This window comes from Symphalangus syndactylus, chromosome 12 (genome assembly GCF_028878055.3).
Source record: "Symphalangus syndactylus isolate Jambi chromosome 12, NHGRI_mSymSyn1-v2.1_pri, whole genome shotgun sequence".
NCBI lineage: Eukaryota > Metazoa > Chordata > Mammalia > Primates > Hylobatidae > Symphalangus > Symphalangus syndactylus.
This window is the reverse complement of record NC_072441.2, coordinates 124,814,509-124,831,900: the sequence shown is the minus strand read 5'-3', so window position 1 is coordinate 124,831,900 and position 17,392 is coordinate 124,814,509. Positions and strand designations below refer to the sequence as shown.

Genomic DNA, 17,392 nt, shown 5'->3' with positions numbered 1-17,392 from the left:
TAATTAAACTAAAGAGCCTCTGTACAGCAAAAGAAACTAACATCAGAGTGAACAGGCAACCAACAGAATGGGAGAAAATTTTGTAATCTATCCATCTGACAAAGGGCTAACATCCAGAATCTACAAGGAACTTAAACAAATTTACAAGAAACAAACAACCTTATCAAAAAGTGGGCAAAGGATATGAACAGAAACTTCTCAAAATAACACATTTATGCAGCCAACAAACGTGAAAAAAAACTCATCATCAATGGTCATTAGAGAAATGCAAATCAAAACCACAAAGAGATACCATCTCATGCCAGTTACAATGGTGATCATTAAAAAGTCAGGAAACAACAGATGCTGGAGAGGATGTGGAGAAACAGGAACGTTTTTACACTGTTGGTGGAAGTGTAAATTAGTTCAACCATTGTGGAAGACAGTGTGGCAATTCCTCAAGAATCTAGAACCAGAAATATCATTTGACTCAGGAATCCCATTATTGGGTATATACCCAAAGGATTATAAATCATTCTACTATAAAGACACATGCACACACATGTTTATTGCAGCACCATTCACAATAGCAAAGACTTGGAACCAACCCAAATGCCCATCAATGACTGGATTAAGAAAATGTGACACATATATACCATGGAATACTATGCAGCCATAAAAAAGGATGAGTTCATGTCCTTTGCAGGGACATGGATGAAGCTGGAAACCATCATTTTCAGCAAACTAACACAGGAACAGAAAACCAAACACCGCATGTTCTCACTCATAAGTGGGAGTTGAACACTGAGAACACATGGACACAGGGAGGGGAACATCACACACCGGGGCCTGTTGGGGGCTGGGGGGCAGGGGAGGTATAGCATTAGGAAAAATACCTAATGTAGATGACGGGCTGATGGGTACAGCACACCACCACGGCACATGTATACCCTGTGTAACAAACCCGCATGTTCTGCACATGTATCCCAGAACTTTAATGACAAAATTAATTAATTAAAAAAAAAAAAAAAGGATGGACATGTTGAGAAAACTAACCTGTTCTGCATTCTGTACTTGATAATTGTGCTATTTTTTGGACTTTTCGTACTGGCTTGACTACTTTCTTCTCTTTACTTTTTTCAGCAGGTTTCTCCTTTATAGAAATATCATCTGAAAAGCAGAAACATTTACAGCAAATATAACAATGATTCTCATCACTCACTTATCCTCCCCCACAGGAAAAATTGGTATAAAGTATATGCTGCAGGTAGGGAGAAAGAAACCTACATTGAGGCTATTTCTATGGCCCACATAATACCAACATCAACTCCTTTTATGGAAAAAAGGAGTTGGAAAATATATAAAGATTACCACCACTCTACTATTGGGTTCCAATCCTTTGTTATTTATTTATTCTTCTAAGAAACTCTTAAGAAATTTACTTAGTTTCACAAATGCTTTCCAAGTCAGGATCATTGCATTTTATAGAATCTCAGAGGTGAGCACTCTCACAGATTCCTATTTCATTTAGAAATTTCTGTATAAAAACTTTACAAAATACTCAATTTAATATTCTTTAAATTAAGGCCTCTTTATGATGATGCTAGTGAAACATGTCAAGGTATTTTATATATACATCATTACTAATTTTTTAAAAATCCAACTTGCAGAAATAAACTGATTACACAGGTTAAGCTTAAAAAATTAACCTCAATTACGGATCTGAATAAATGTACTTTAAAATATGTGTAGAGTTCTGCATTCTGGGTAGAGTGGAAATAAGTATAAGTAAAGGCCTTAAAGCAGGACCATACCTAGTATCTAAAAAAAAAAAACAACAAGCAGGTCAGTGTGAGTGGACTGAACAAAGAGAAGAATCGTAGGAACTAGGGTCAGAGACATATAACTAAGGGCCAGATCATGCAGGGCCATCTAGGCCATTGTAAGAATTTCAGGTTTTACTCAAGAGTGAGATGGAAGGTTTTGAGAGATTATGAACAAATGAGCAAAATTAATCTAAATTAATTTTTAGCAAGTTATGACAATAGACTCATTAGAAGAAGAGCAGATAGAGGGAGACCAGTGAGGAGACTACCAGAATAATCCAGATAGGAAACTGATGGTGGCCTCGATGTAGGTGGTGGTAATGGAAGTGGTGAAAGTGATTATATTCTAAGTATATTTCAGATAATATTACATACAAAATATGAGGCGGGGGTGTGATACTCAAGAATGACAAGATTTGGAGACCTGAACAATTAGAGGGATAGAATTAAATGACATGGAGACACTACCAGAGTAGCAGGTTTAAGGGATATATCATGACCACATTTATTTAGTTGGTTCCATTTTGGATATATTAAGGTTGAGAAATCTATTATACATCCAAAGGGAGACATGGAAGTAGCAGCTGGATACAAGTGAGTTCAGAGGGGAAGTGTGGGCTAAAGACATTACTTTGGGAATCACTAGCAACAGGGAACATTTAAAGCCCTGAGACTAGATAAATTTGTCCTGTGTGCAGATAGATAAGCTGTAAAAAAAAGAATGAAAAATAGAGTGAGTAGACGGAGGGGGACTGGAGAGAGAGAAAATGAAAGAAAGGGAAGAAAAGGAAGGGGGGAAGGTAAAAAAAAAAAAAAGAAATTTAAAAAAAGAAAGAGAGGGGAAAGAAAGAAAGAAAGCCAGGCAGCCTGCCTGCCCAAGCTCTGAGGACTGAGGTCAGGGCATCCCGATGATTAGGAAAAAAACAACTGAAAAAGAATAATTAGATTTAGGAGGAAAACCAGATACTTATAGTAGTCTAGATGTCAAGTTAACAGTTTCAAAGAAGAAGTGATCAATCATGCTGCTGACAGATCATAACAAATTAGTACTAAATACTGCATTTAGCAATGTGGAAGTCACTGATGATCTTGATAAATATGGACAAACACCTATAGAAAGGATTTAAGAGAAAGAGAGGAGACAAATTGACAATAAGCATAAGGCAACTTTTTGCAGTTTTGCTGAAAACAAGAAACAAACTGGGCAGCAGCTGGAGAAAAGTAATGCCAAAAGAGGGGTTCTTTTACAATGACTGATATAACAGCATGTTATCACATAGTATGTTGATGAGCATGACCTGGTAGAGAGGAAAAACTTGATGATGCAAAAGAAAGGCAACAGGGCTGAAGTAACATCCTTAAATACATAAGAGCAAACAGAATCTAAAAAACAAGTAGATGGGTTAGTCTTAGCTAGGAACATCATAGTTCATCTACCATAACAAGAGAGAAAGCAGAATATGAAAGTCTTTTGACATATTCCACTACTCTATAATGATACTATCCTATGAGGTATATTGTTATTATTCCTATTTTACAGACGAGAAAACCAATAAAGAGAAGTTATGTAACATAGCTAGTATACTCAACTAATAACTGACAAAGGCAGAACTGGAAGCCTTGAAAGCTGATTCCAAAATCTTGGCTCTTAACTATTACATTATTCTTCCTTTCCGCATGAGAAAAAAAAATTCTGAATAGAGTGTTATATAATAATAGCAAGAAAACTGGATCGGACACTTAATGCCACAGAAATGTATTAGTAGAAGCTTTGTGAGGGCTTATTACAAAGACCTCACACTTTAGAATCAGAGTTGGTTTTGAATCTTGGCTTCAATTCTTAATTACTCTATCCAACCCTAGGAAAATGACTCTTTGAGCCTCCATTTCCTCAACTGTAAAAAATACAAAAGACCACTCAGCATCTTGCCCAAGCTCATACTATTCAGTAGGTAGTACCATTATTAGTATGACCTTCCTATTACCCTCTCCCAGTCTTCCATGGGTTCCTCTTGTTTCTAATTCCTAACTTATTCCCTTCCTATAATACTTATTTTTCTTTTGGTATCTTGCTCTCATGTAAGTATCTTACCTGCTGCCTGACAAATTACTCACTACTTCAAAGATCTCAGAGGCCTAAGCAGAAGTAAACTTCAACTAAATTCTGCCATGTTTCCTTCAAATCAGGCAGTCCCAACTCTGAAAGTCCCTCAGTTTAAAAATAGCCTAGTTTCTGTCTCATTAACCATGTAAGCTAATTTTAACCCTGGAGCTGAGTCTAGAGGCGAAGAGAGCCTTATGCCTCAAACCACCACAACTTCAGTGTGCCATGCAGTTAGAGAAGGAAAATATTGTTGGTTTGGTGACAATTTTATGTGTAAATATTATAAATTAGAAGCATGTATGACAAAATACTCAAAACATAAGAAAGCTCTATTCTCACCTGCAAAGTGAAGTGCTAAATCTCGATACAGTTCTCTACTCATGTTTTGAAACTCAGCCTCCTGCCACACTTTCCCATCAGGTGTTCGAATCTTGGTCTCTGAAGGGTTGAAACCTAATACATACCAGTAATATAGAATATTCTTATCAAAGTTGCTTTATAAGTTTTGTTATACTTTTTAAAGTGATAATATAATCGACATACATAAAATTCACTCCTTTAGTGTACAATTCAGTGGTTTATAGTATATTCACAAAGTTGCACAACTACTGTCATTATCTAATTCCAGAGCATTTAATCACCCTGAAAGAAACACTGTACCTATTAGCAGTCACTCTTCATATGACCCCCTCCATCCCCTGGCAACTACTAATTCTATCTTTATGGATTTTCCCATTCTGGACCTTTCATATAAACCAAATCATACAACATGTGGCTTTTGTGTCTTATTTTTATCTCACTTTGCATAATGTTTTCAAGGTTCAACCATCATGTAACATGTATCAGGGCTTTATTCCTTTTCATTACCAAGTGATAGTCCATTGTATGACTATACAATACTTTATCCATTCATCAGCTGATAGACATTTGGGTTTTTTCTACTTTTTGGCTATTATTAACAATGCTGCTATGAACATTCTTGTGTAAGTTTTTGTGTAGGCATGTTTTAAATTCCCTTGGGTATTATATCTAGAAGTAGAATTCCTGGGTCATACAGTAACTTATTGAGGAACTACCAAATTTTATTTTATTTATTTTACCTTATCTATCTATTTTATTTTATTTCATTTTATTTTATTTTTTGAGATACTGTCTCAATGCGTCACCCAGGCTGGAGTGCAATGGCGTGATCTCAGCTCACTGCAACCTCCGCCTCCTGGGTTCAAGCGATTTTCCTGCCTCAGCCTCCCAAGTAACTGGTGCTACAGGCACACACCACCATTCCCGGATAATTTTTGTATTTTTATTAGAGATGGAGTTTCACCATGTTGGCCAGGCTGCTCTCAAACTCCTGACCTCAAGTGATCCACCCGCCTTGGTCTCCCAAAATGCTGGGATTACAGGCATAAGCCACCGCGCCCAGTCTACCAAACTGTCTTCTAAAGCAGCTGTACCATTTTGCATTCTCACCAGCAATGTATTGGGGTCCTAATTTCTCCACATTCTTGCCAATACTTATTGTATAGCCACCCTACTAGGTATAAAGTATTATCTCATTGTGGTTTTGATTCATATTCCCCTAATAACTAATGATGTTGAGCAGCTTTTATAAGCTTTTAAAAGAGGAATGCATAATTAGCTACCACATGGTATGTTAACACACACTGTTTAGGAAAAGTAAGCATCAGTGAGATAAAGCAATATACATTCATTCAAAAAGACTAGAAGTGGAGAAGCACTAAATTAAATGATAAAAGAATACCGATCATAAATCATGAATTTCAAAGAGATGAACTACCCTTCTCCAGATTTAGGGAGAGACAATATTATTTATTCTTCTTGTCTTTGAAGACAGGCATTATAATTGCTACCATTTATCTGTTTTTGCCTATGACTGAAAAAATGGGCAAGCTGCCGTTTATACGGACAAATTGTGTCCAAAGTGTGGAAAACAGGTCTTTCAAACATACTTTTTCAATTTCTCAAGAAACCTTACACATATGGGATTTCCTAGGAATTACCATTTGATTTTCCACTTCAAATTTATCCCTACTCTTTGGCTGGGCACGGTGGCTTACACCTGGAATCCCAGCACTTTGGGAGGCTGAGGCGGGTGGATCACTTGAGGCCAGGAGTTTGAGACCAGCCTGGCCAACATGGCGAAACCCCATCTCTACCAAAAATACAAAAATTAGCCAGGCATGATGGTGCACGCCTGTAATCCCAGCTACTCTTTAGGCTGAGGCACGAGAATCACTTGAACCCAGGAGGTGGAGGTTGCAGTGAGCTGAGATTGTGCCACTGCACTCCAGCCTGGGCGACAGACTGAGACTCTGTCTCAAAAAATAAAATAAAATAAATTATCACTATTCTTTAAGAAATACACTGAACTTTGTTTTGTCAAAAACAATAAAATAAAGAATAAAGATGATAACCAAAGTAGTATAAAGATTTGTATCTTAAGATGGGCTCAACTTACCAAAGAACTAGCAACCAATACATAACTGTACAATTAAGTCAATGTAAAGAATAGGCTGGAGTAAAAAACTGGTAGTAGTACTTTGTAAGTATAAGAGAAAATATACTGGTAAATTAATTACATGTCTAATAGTAAATAATCTATTCAGCTATTAGGCACAATAGCGTAAGTTTAATTTCACCCGACATTTGTGGCAAGGAGCACACCATTACATCTATATCTACATAAGGGAAAAAATTTATAAACATAGTGTTGGCTGGGCGCGGTGGCTCACGCTTGTAATCCCAGCACTTTGGGAGGCCGAGGCGGGCGGATCACGAGGTCAGGAGATCGAGACCACGGTGAAACACCGTCTCTACTAAAAATACAAAAAAATTAGCCAGGCGTGGTGGCGGGAGCCTGTAGTCCCAGCTACTCGGAGAGGCTGATGCAGGAGAACGGCGTGAACCCGGGAGGCGGAGCTTGCAGTGAGCCGAGATTGCGCCACTGCACTCCAGCCCGGGCAACAAGCGAGACTCTGTCTCAAAAAAAAAAAAAAAAAAAAAAAAAAACATAGTGTTCAGTTTTGCAAAATATAGTTTGCCATTAAAAAAGTGTGGCGATTCTGCCTGGCTGCCTGAGGACTGACCGCCATCATGAATGACACAGTAACTATTTGTACTAGGAAGTTCATGATCAATCAACTACCTCAGGGAGCACAAACAGTCATAGATGTCCTTCACCCTGGAAAGGGAACAGTACCAAAGACAGAAATTTGGGGAAAACTAGCCCAAATGTACAAAGCCACACCAATGTCATCTTTGTATTTGGATTCAGAACCCATTTTGCTAGTGACAAGACAAATGGCTTCAGCATGATTTCTGATTCCTTGGATTATGCAATGAAAAATGAGACCAAACAGACTTTCAAGACATGGCCTATATGAGAGAAAAAAAGACCCCAAGGAAACAGCAAAAGGAACACAAGAACGGAATGAAGAAAGTTAGGGGGGCTGCAAAGGCTAAAAACAGTAGTAAAGATTCTGCAATGACTTTATCTGTGATAACTGCAGATTTTTCATGAGGATTAATAAACTGTAAAAACTTTCAAAAAAAAAAAAAAGTGTGGCAGTTCTATGCAAACGTATTTCTGTCTTTCTCAACTTTTCACCATTACCTAATCCCACTGCTCAACATTTAACCCTCTTTTTCTCCTCTCCTCTTCAAGAAACATTTATCCCTGAGAGTCTTTCTTTGCATTTGCATCTTATATGTTAACTTTAAGAAGATTTCACTATCTACATCAGTTTCTCTTTCTGTCCCCAAGTCTTTATTTCCATTTCTTTGTCCACTTTTTTCTTACTGGTTAAATTTATTGAATAGAATAAAAAACTTACTGTGCACTTACTTATATCCATAACACTGTACTAGGTTCTGAGATAAAATAAGGGTGACCAAGGTAGGCTCTTTATCTTCATGGGCATTTATACCAGGAAGAAAAAAATATGCAAACAACCAAATATAGTAGAAGAAAGAATCATATAAACACCATTCGTGTTCACCATTTCAAATTTTTAAAGCAGAATCATAGAGTGCTTCTTAGGTTTCTTTTTAAAAAAAATAAATAAAAAACCAAGGTGCAAAATGAGTTTAGTATGCTAATAACTGTATAAAAAGAGCAAGAAAATAAATAAATATACAGACACACAATACACACATACTCCTATTTGCTTATGTTTGCAAAAGTTGTTTCTGGAAGGATATACAAATTATTAACACAAGTAACCTCCAGAAAGGGGGCCAAGCACAAGAGTGACAGAACTTTTCAAGGTACACTCATCTTTTGGACTGCGAACAAAATGAATTTATTATATCTTTAAACAAACTTAAAACGTCACTTTAGAATACAGTATTTTAAGATGCTTTTAATTTATACTACCAAAAAGTTGGCAGAAAAACAGTTTTTCATTGTTGGGAAAAAAAATCCACTGCTTAGGACATTGGAAGCCATATTCTATAATGAGTTCTCAAATGTTTGCTACCTTTTTTAAAGTAACCCCTCCAAAAGTTATATTTATAAAATATTTTAATATAAAAACTAGCACATTAAAAAAATAGTAAAAGGATTATGGGAAATCCAGTCATCAACTCAAAGAAAGTTATATCTAAGATTTTCACTTTCATTCTATAAAATTGTTTTTAACTTTTAGGTTTTTATAAATTATTACAAAATATGAATTCAAATTGAACATTTTAACTTTTTCTTAGTGGAATAATCATTGGTATTTCAGAACTTTGACTTGTATAAAGAACAAAACTTGAATGTGTAATCTGTACTTAATGGGTCTGTACTTAATTACAGCAAAGATTTCGGGTAATCACTATCTTGGAACCAACAAAGAATATTTTGACCTCGCCATTTGCTATGTGCTGTGCCAATGGCATGGATGTGATACACAAATGACTAGAAAAATATTAAAGAATTGTGTTAATAAGTTATTAATTAAAAATATTATTAATTATAATATTGGACAACAGCAATTCTTCAGTATTCTAAAGTGAATTGATTACAATTTTCTCACAAATTAGCTAGAATGAAATGCAAATTATCCATTTTTATCTAATTCACAATGAAGATCACTAGCAAAAACATAGTAAGCAATACAAAATAAAACTAATTGGCGAAAACTGTATGCAGTAGATGTGTTTTAGAGAAAAATGACTAAAGATGCCTTAGGACTATAAAAAACCGCAAAACTTGTTAGAGAAAAATTAGAGTCGATACAGAAATACAAAACAAAACTGATTACAATAAAAAAAGTGCCCTAGATTGTTAGTTACTTAAAATTAACAGAAGAAACAGGCTGGGAGTGGTGATTCACACCTGTAATCCCAGCACTTTGGGAGGCCGAGGCAAGCAGATCATCTGAGATCAAGAGTTCAAGACCAGCCTGGCCAACATGTTGAAACCCTGTCTCTACTAAAAATACAAAAATTAGCTGGGCATGGTGGTAGGTGCCTGTAATCCCAGCTACTCGGGGGGCTGAGGCAGAACTGCTTGAACCCGGGAGGCAGAGGTTGCAGTGGGCCGAGATCATGCCACTGTACTCCAGCCTGGGCAACAGACTTACTCTGTCTCAAAAAAAAAAAAAAAAAGAAATTAATAGAAGAAACAAATTATTATATAATATTTTGATCTGCCTAAGCATATATACAAAAACTAAAATTGGAAAAAATACCCACAAAAACATTAAAAAGGCTACTCTGGCAGAAGTTTAAATAACAAAAATCTAACATGAATTAAACTAATCAAGAAATCAGCCCTTCATTAAAAACTTTACATGGATGACCCTGCGAAAATAATTTCAGGAACATAAAAATAAAAACAGAAAAATAGAAACCCCTTAAAACCACTATATATAAAAATTTGAGTTGGCTTTAAAATAAAAAAGCTCTAAAGAGCACTTTCTAATGAAAAAATACCAATGTTGGCATAAATGTGATTTAAATATTGTTTTCTTAAATATGAGGATGGCAAATCATTCATGTTAAAATCTAAAGGTTAAAATATCAACAGGATCAATGCCAGTGCCAAAATATTCTGTACTCAAATACTGGAAATGGAGTTATCTTTTAAATATCACTTTTGAAATAATTCCTAATAACAATCCAAATACAATGGCAGCGTAAAGGCATTATTCTTTCAGTTCTCTGAAAATAGTATCAATTATTATTTGTATAACTTAGTAAATGTTCATATATAGTGGTTCTTGAACCGCAAGAATCCCCTGAAGGACTAATTAAAAATTCCAATTCTGGACCCCAGCCCCAGAAAATCTGACTTAGGACTAGTGTTGGATCTAGGAATCTGTATTTTTAACATATATGTTGAAATAATTTTTTTTTTTTTGAGACGGAGTCTCACTCTGTCGCCCCATGCTGGAGTGCAGTGGTGAGATCTCGGCTCACTGTAACCTCCACCTCCTGGGTTCACAGCATTCTTCTGCCTCAGCCTACCGAATAGTTGGGACTACGGGGGCCCACCACCATGCCTGGCTAATTTTTTTTGTATTTTTAGTAGAGACGGGGTTTTACCGTGTTAGCCAGGATGGTCTTGATCTCCTGACCTCATGATCCGCCCACCTCAGCCTCCCAAAGTGCTTATGCAGTCAAGAATAACATCCTGTTCTAAAGATGATCCTCTCTATTCAAATATATCCTAGGGAGAAAGAAGAACAAAGAAGCAGGGAGAGGAAGATATAAAGACTGATTACAAACCTTTATATGCTGGAGCAGGTGGTGCTGTTGCCACTTTTCTGACTTTTGCTGTTACTGAGTTATCAACGTTAACAACCATTACTGGATGGTCTATATGACCCAGCTTCTGGCCCCGGGCATTTGTTTCTTCTGAGTGATCCCACTGTTTTCTAATCCGTTCCTTAAGTTTTTCCAGTTTGACATCATGTTGTTGCCGCTTTAGAATATCTAATCTTTGGGAATTAGAAGTACTAGTGGAGGATGGAGAAGAGTCAGTTAGTCGTAACGCTTTTGGATCAGTATCATGGGCCATGTTATTCACAGAAAGCTTCAAATTGTTCTCACTTCCTTTTGTTCTGTTAGGCGTTTCTTCCTCAGTTCTCATAGAAGCTCCCATCCTAATCAAACATTCAGAATTTTGCAATGCATCAATTGCTGGTCGATCATTTAAAAACCTAACAACTGTATCATTGATGACAGATGATTGGGAGCTCTCAAAATCACAGCTCCGTATATTCCGTTCTTCTCGATTGCCTATCATCCAGTTACCGCTCTCAGTCTTTTCTTCATTAACATCTACACAGTATACATGCTTTGACTCCAGATGGCTGGAACTGAAACTGGAAGGTGCACCATGGATTTCCCTACAATAAAAAATAATAAGCTCTGTGACTATGATTAATAATATATTGTATACTTGAAAATTGCTAAGAGTAGATTTTAAGTGTTCTCACCACAAAAAAATAAGAATATGAGGTAATACATGTTAAATAACTTGATTTAGCCATTCCACAAGGTATATATATATCAAAACGTTAAGCTGTACACTATACATATGTAGTTTCTACTTGTCAATTTTAAAGCTAAATCTTTTTAAAAGCTTTTCATAAAAGTACAAAAACTAGTCAAATTGAAACCAGTCATACAAACTGAGTGAGAACTCTAAGCTAGCATTAGAAACCAAAAAATAAAAAACCTAGAAATTCCAGTAAGTTAAAGACTGCAAAATAACCATTAATAATATTATGACTCAATGCTCAATACCCCCTCTATCAAGTAAAATGGCAAATAATCTAAATAATAATCTGCATATTATAAAATAAGAAATATGCAAAAGATACGTGAAGAGATTTCCTAAGAACTCCAGAAAACAGGATGATAATCTGACTTTGGGTATTCACTTGACATTTGTCAATAAAATGTGTTATTTGCTACTCTATAAAATCTTAAGTACCAGGGAAAAAAGTTCTCAAATACTGGCATTTCATATATGTCACTTCTAAATAAGGAACCAAATTAATAAATAGACTGGGGGTAGAAATAAAGTGGAAGTACAATAAATATTTTCCTCCAAATAAATGTGGTTAGTAGTTAAATCTGTTAACCACAAAGTACTTTTTGGCAGCTTCGAACTTTGTAAAGCGTATCTAGAAAACCAGGAGTAAGCATAGAAGGCTAGGCAAAGCCAAAGTACCTCTCACAAGTCCATATTCTCTGCTCATAGAAAACACTAGCAAAAATCTTCCTCCACAGACTATTTTTATTTTACATGTCATTCTAATAAGCCTTATTTTAGATTGATTGATTGATTGATTTTTGAGAAGGATTCTCGTTCTGTCACCCGGGCTGGAGTGCAGTGCCGCGATCTCGCTCACTGCAACCTCTGCCTCCCGGGTTCAAGCGATTCTCCTGCCTCAGCCTCCCGAGTAGCTGGGATTACAGGTGTGTGCCATCACACCTGGCTAACTTTTCTATTTTTAGTACAGACAGGGTTTCACCATGTTGGTTGGCCAGGCTGGTCTTGAACTCCTGACCTCAGGTGATCTGCCTGCCTCGGCTTTCCAAAGTGCTGGTATTACAGGTATGAGCCATTGTGCCTGGCTGAGCCTTATTTTAGGAAAGCACTTTATGAAAAGGGAGGCTAATGAAGACAAATGTTTCAGCAGTGGAAAGAGCACATGAATCATGAAAAAAAGTCAAGAAAATTATAAAACCAGACCTAACAACAGGCTGGACCTGAACGTCTGAAACAGCAGCCACTAGCCACATATGGCTATTGAGCACATGATACGTGGCTAATCGAAATTAAGAGCTGCTGTAATGTAAGCTACATACTGGGTTCTAAACATTTAGGAATGTAAAATATCTTTTTTGTGTGTGACTACTAAAAATGTTGAAATTACATGTGTGGCTCACATTAATGGTTCTATTGTATAGCACTGATCTGATTTAGGGCATTTCAGGTAAAAGCATAAAACCCTAAGTACTACAAAGATTCTTAAGGCCACGAAAACATAACATAGTAACTGTTTCTACTGAGATCATATGAGCGTGTGCATTTTTCTAAGAAAACAGTCTACAGCTTTTGTCAGATTCTCACTGGGGTCCATAACCCAAAAAACTTTAGACCCTGTTCTGAGTGGTCGATTATTGAAAAAGCTGGGGATCGCCAGGTGTGGTGGCTCACACCTGTAATCTCAGCACTTGGAGAGACCAAGGTGGGCAGATTGCTTGAGCCCAGGAGTATGAGACCAGCCTGGGCAACACGGCAAAAACCTGTCTCTACAAAAAATACAAAAATTAGCTGGGAGTGGTGGCACTTGTCTGTAGTCCCAGCTACTCGGGAGGCTGAGGTGGGAGGATGGCTTGAGCCCAGGAGATCAAGGCTGTAGTTAGCTGTGATTGGGCCACCAGACTCCAGCCTGGGCAACAGAGTGAGACACTGTCTCAAAAAAAAAGAAAAAGGAAAAAAAAGAAAGAGATGGGGCTGTGAAATGAGTCCTGTAGCTACCATCAGAGACCAAAGCTAAATGTGATTATTTTCACTATATTAACAAGACTGCAACAATTCACAGTTAAAATAATTTAGTTCTAAAATTAGCACACGCAGAAAATAAAACATAAAATGTTAGGTTACATACCATGTTCCACTCTCAAAAGAGGATAGAAAATTAACACCCCCAACAAAAAGTAATTTCATACAGTCTTTCATTCACTCACTCATTAAATATTTACTGAATACATACAAGGATGTTCACTATACAATTCTTTCAACTTTTCTGTAAATTTGAAATTTTTCCTGGTAATATTTTAGGAAAAAATATTTATTTAATATTTAGTACATGCTAGGCATTAAGCTAATGCCTTGAGAGTAAGATTTACATCCTTAGATAGACTAATAGGCAGATATGGAACCAAAACATAATGCAACCTGAAAATGTTTTAATAGAGGAAGTTACACAGTACTTTGGGAGCAGAGAGGGATGATGAACTAGGTCGGGAAAATGGGAGTGGGGTAGAAACAGATCTGGCCATTTTTCCCACAGAAAGTAATAAGGGTTTTAAGTGAGGAATGGAATCCACCAGGTGGAGGGTATTCCATTCACAGCTATCTTCTGGGTATTTTTTTCTTTTCTTAAAAGATACATAATTTACAGGGCAGCCACAGTGGCTCACAACTGTAATCCAAGCACTTTGCGAGGCTGAGGCAGGCAGATCACTTGAGCCCATGAGTTCAAGACCACCCTGGGCAATAGAAACCCCGCCTCTATCAAAAATACAAAAAAAAATTAGTAGGTCATGGTAGCTAGCACCTGTAAGCCTCAGCTAGGAAGCTGAGGTGAGAGAATCGCCTGAGTCCAGAAGGTGGAGGTTGCAGTGAGCCATGATTATGCCACTGCACTCCAGCCTGGGCAACACAGCAAGACCTTGTCTCAAAAACAAAAAACCATAATTTACATACTTTTAAATGTAAAGTAGTATTATTTGCAGGAAGAGCATTGAACATAAATATAAAGTGAGCAACTCAGTCTCAATTCTGGTAATGATTATGTCTCTAGGCAAGTTGCTTAATATCTGTGTGTTTAGAGATTCTGAACTTTGATTATTCTTCTTCAAACTTTTCCCTTCTCCTTTTTTTTTAACTCTGAACTTTACCCAGATTATACCCCTGACCTTCTTTCTATATTTTTTCCAGCACTTCTAGTGCTTCGATACTAGTGATAACTCCCAGATTTATATTCTCAGCCCTGACCATCCCACATACATTCTTACCCAAATTTTTAAATGCCTACTTAATATTTCCACCTAGGTAATTCAAAATTGCACCAAATGCAACATATTAAACATTGAACTGACAATCCACCTCCATCTCTCAAGGTATGTAAAATTTAAGAGTACATATACCTAGAACTACTAAGTATCATCATGAAACTTCTTGATTTGTGTTTAAAACACCAAAAAATGCTTCCAAATGAAACAAAAAAACAGGCCCAGTGTTTATCACTTATTAATATTTGCCATACTAAGAGCATGAATGCACTGAAATCATTAGTAAAGTGTCCCTCAAATACAAAATTCTGTAAGTTTATCAGCTGAATATCTTAATCTATGTTAACAAAAATGCAAAGCATTTTGTATCATCTATGCTATCAAAATTCATACATCAATCTCGAACATCTAAGTTGCTAAAAGCCACTGGCAACAAAATAAAAAAATAAATCAACTCACATTCTCAATAAGATAGGAATTTTATGTGACTAATTAATGCTACCCAAAAAAAAAGAAAAAAAGTAAGCAATATAAAGTTTACTATATACAATAAACGATCTGAGATATTAAGAAGAAACAAAAAAGCCACACTTCCAGAGATGGAATAATTTGTTTCTAGGAAACATATTTATTACAATAAAGGTGGCTTGAGGCAACTATTTCTTCCCCCTCGAATATTTATCTGTAGAAGAGGCTACTGCAGTCAGTATTTCATGTTTGCACTATCTTTTGTAGCCATCTTTTGTGGAGAATGAAAAAGGTAGTAATACTAGAGTATTATACTATTTCACAACCAGAGTGCTATAAAAAACTCAGAAAACAAAGTATACCCTTACTGTAAATATTACAGGCTAAACCTATTTGATACCTTTTTTTTTTTTCTCAATACTAACCTGTAAGAAACCAAAGGTTCACGAAATTCCACACGATTATTTTTCTTCACATTACTCTCCAGGGTGGTGGCTCTCAGAGGACTACGAGATTTCTCTTTTCGTGATTTAGAGGATTTGGAGATTGGAGCATTAACCCAAGAATCATCCAGGTATCTACCATCTGAAGGAAAAGGAAATCTGTGAGAACATATAATATAAAATACAACTGCCTCTGAATTAGGCTGGTATCTTAAAAAAAAATTAGGTATCTATTATTTCTAACAGTTGGATATCATATAAGTTATCTCTAGTATCTCTAGTTGGATATTATATAAGTACATGAAAAACATTCAGGTTAAATTGTTAAAGTAACTCCATTGATCGAGAAATTGTATTCTGAGCAAACAATGCAAAATAAAATTCTACATATAAAATTTATTTTTGTCATGGCTCTCACTCACCTAAAAGAGAAGTATCAGATACAACCTAACAAACTCCCAGGTTTAAAAAAAATATATATATATATATGTATATATATACACACACACATATATATATATATATATCTCACAGTTTAGGTAGAGAGTACTGACCTGGAAGTTTTCACCCACCAATTAAGAAACCACAGAATGGCCTGGCATGGTGGCTCACACCTGTAATCCCTGCACTTTGGGAGGCCAAGGCGGGCAGATCACGAGGTCAGGAGTTGGAGACCAGCCTGACCAACATGGTGAAACCCTAACTCTTCTAAAAACACAAAAATTAGCCAGGCCTGGTGGCGCGGCTACTCAGGAGAATCGCTTGAACCCCGGATGCAGAGGTTGCAGTGAGTAGAGATCATGCCACTGCACTTCAGCCTGGGCGACAGACTGACTCTGTCTCAAAAAAAAAAAAAAGAAAAGAAAGAAACCACAGAATCAAAATACAAAAGGTAACCCAAGAAAATATTTGCATTGTATCAATTTATGACAGTCACCATATGAAACAGATTCCATTTATGATTTTAAATCCCAAGAAAAATATACATTAAGTCAACTAAATTTCATTTCCAAAGTGCTATATATCTGTGAATTGAAAAAAAAAAATCAGACATACATAACCTCAAAATGAAACTCTCATCACTAAAAACAAATGAAAACTCATTGTCAAGGGTGATGCAATAGTGCTAAAGTCCCTGATCAAAAGACGGTGAAAACACCATCTACAGTTACTGAACACAAGGCTGCTTCATAGCTACCAAATATCAAAGGAAAAAAATTAAACGCCAGTGTCTCTGACAAAAAAGCAAGCAACACGAGACTATATGAAGAAATTAAACTAAAACAAAAATACTACATCAACAACTTATATTTAAGGCAGAGTGTGGTAGCTACACCTATAATCCCAGCACTTTAAAAGGAGTCCAAGATGGGAGGATTACTTAAGGCCAGGAGTTCAAGACAAGCTGGGGCAGCACAGAGAGACTTCGTCTCTACAAAAGATAAGAAAAGATTAGCCAGGTGTGGTGGCACACCCTTGTAGATCTAGCTGTCTGTTTTGTCAAAATTTATATTTAATATATGTATATATTTGGAAGTAACTTCATACATACCTTTTCTACTTATTTTTCGGGTAGCACTTGTAGAAGACTTCTTGGTATCCATGACAGAATCACACACAGCTGTACTTGTAGGGGCTACTTCTAATTTATTTTCAATGTGTCTCAGCTAAAGTTTAAACACCATCATAAGACATAAGTTAATTCTGTAAATAATCCAGCTACCATCAATTTACATGGTTATTTAAAAGTATATTGCCCAATACCTTTTTCCAAAGTAGAAAAAAACTCAGGAATGCTTTCTTATAAT

The 17,392-nt window shown here is 36.3% G+C and overlaps 1 protein-coding gene and 1 pseudogene across 8 annotated transcripts in view; one reads left to right on the top strand and one right to left on the bottom strand.

The window, feature by feature from the left end:
* CEP350 (centrosomal protein 350) overlaps positions 1-17,392 on the bottom strand; it is a 171,538-nt gene that overhangs the window by 116,985 nt on the left and 37,161 nt on the right. For 5 of the 8 annotated variants that reach the window (XM_055255030.2, XM_055255031.2, XM_055255036.2 and 2 more), the window contains exons 4-8: positions 17,137-17,251; positions 15,567-15,726; positions 10,645-11,267; positions 4,249-4,362; positions 1,036-1,149 (exon numbers count right to left, since the gene is read on the bottom strand). In XM_055255030.2, the coding sequence (XP_055111005.1) occupies positions 1,036-1,149; positions 4,249-4,362; positions 10,645-11,267; positions 15,567-15,726; positions 17,137-17,251 (1,126 nt within the window). The remainder of the gene's footprint in view (positions 1-1,035; positions 1,150-4,248; positions 4,363-10,644; positions 11,268-15,566; positions 15,727-17,136; positions 17,252-17,392) is intronic. The other 3 variants (XM_063627412.1, XM_063627414.1, XM_063627413.1) reach the window with 1 other exon arrangement.
* LOC129468794 (small ribosomal subunit protein eS24-like) lies at positions 7,024-7,450 on the top strand (annotated as a pseudogene).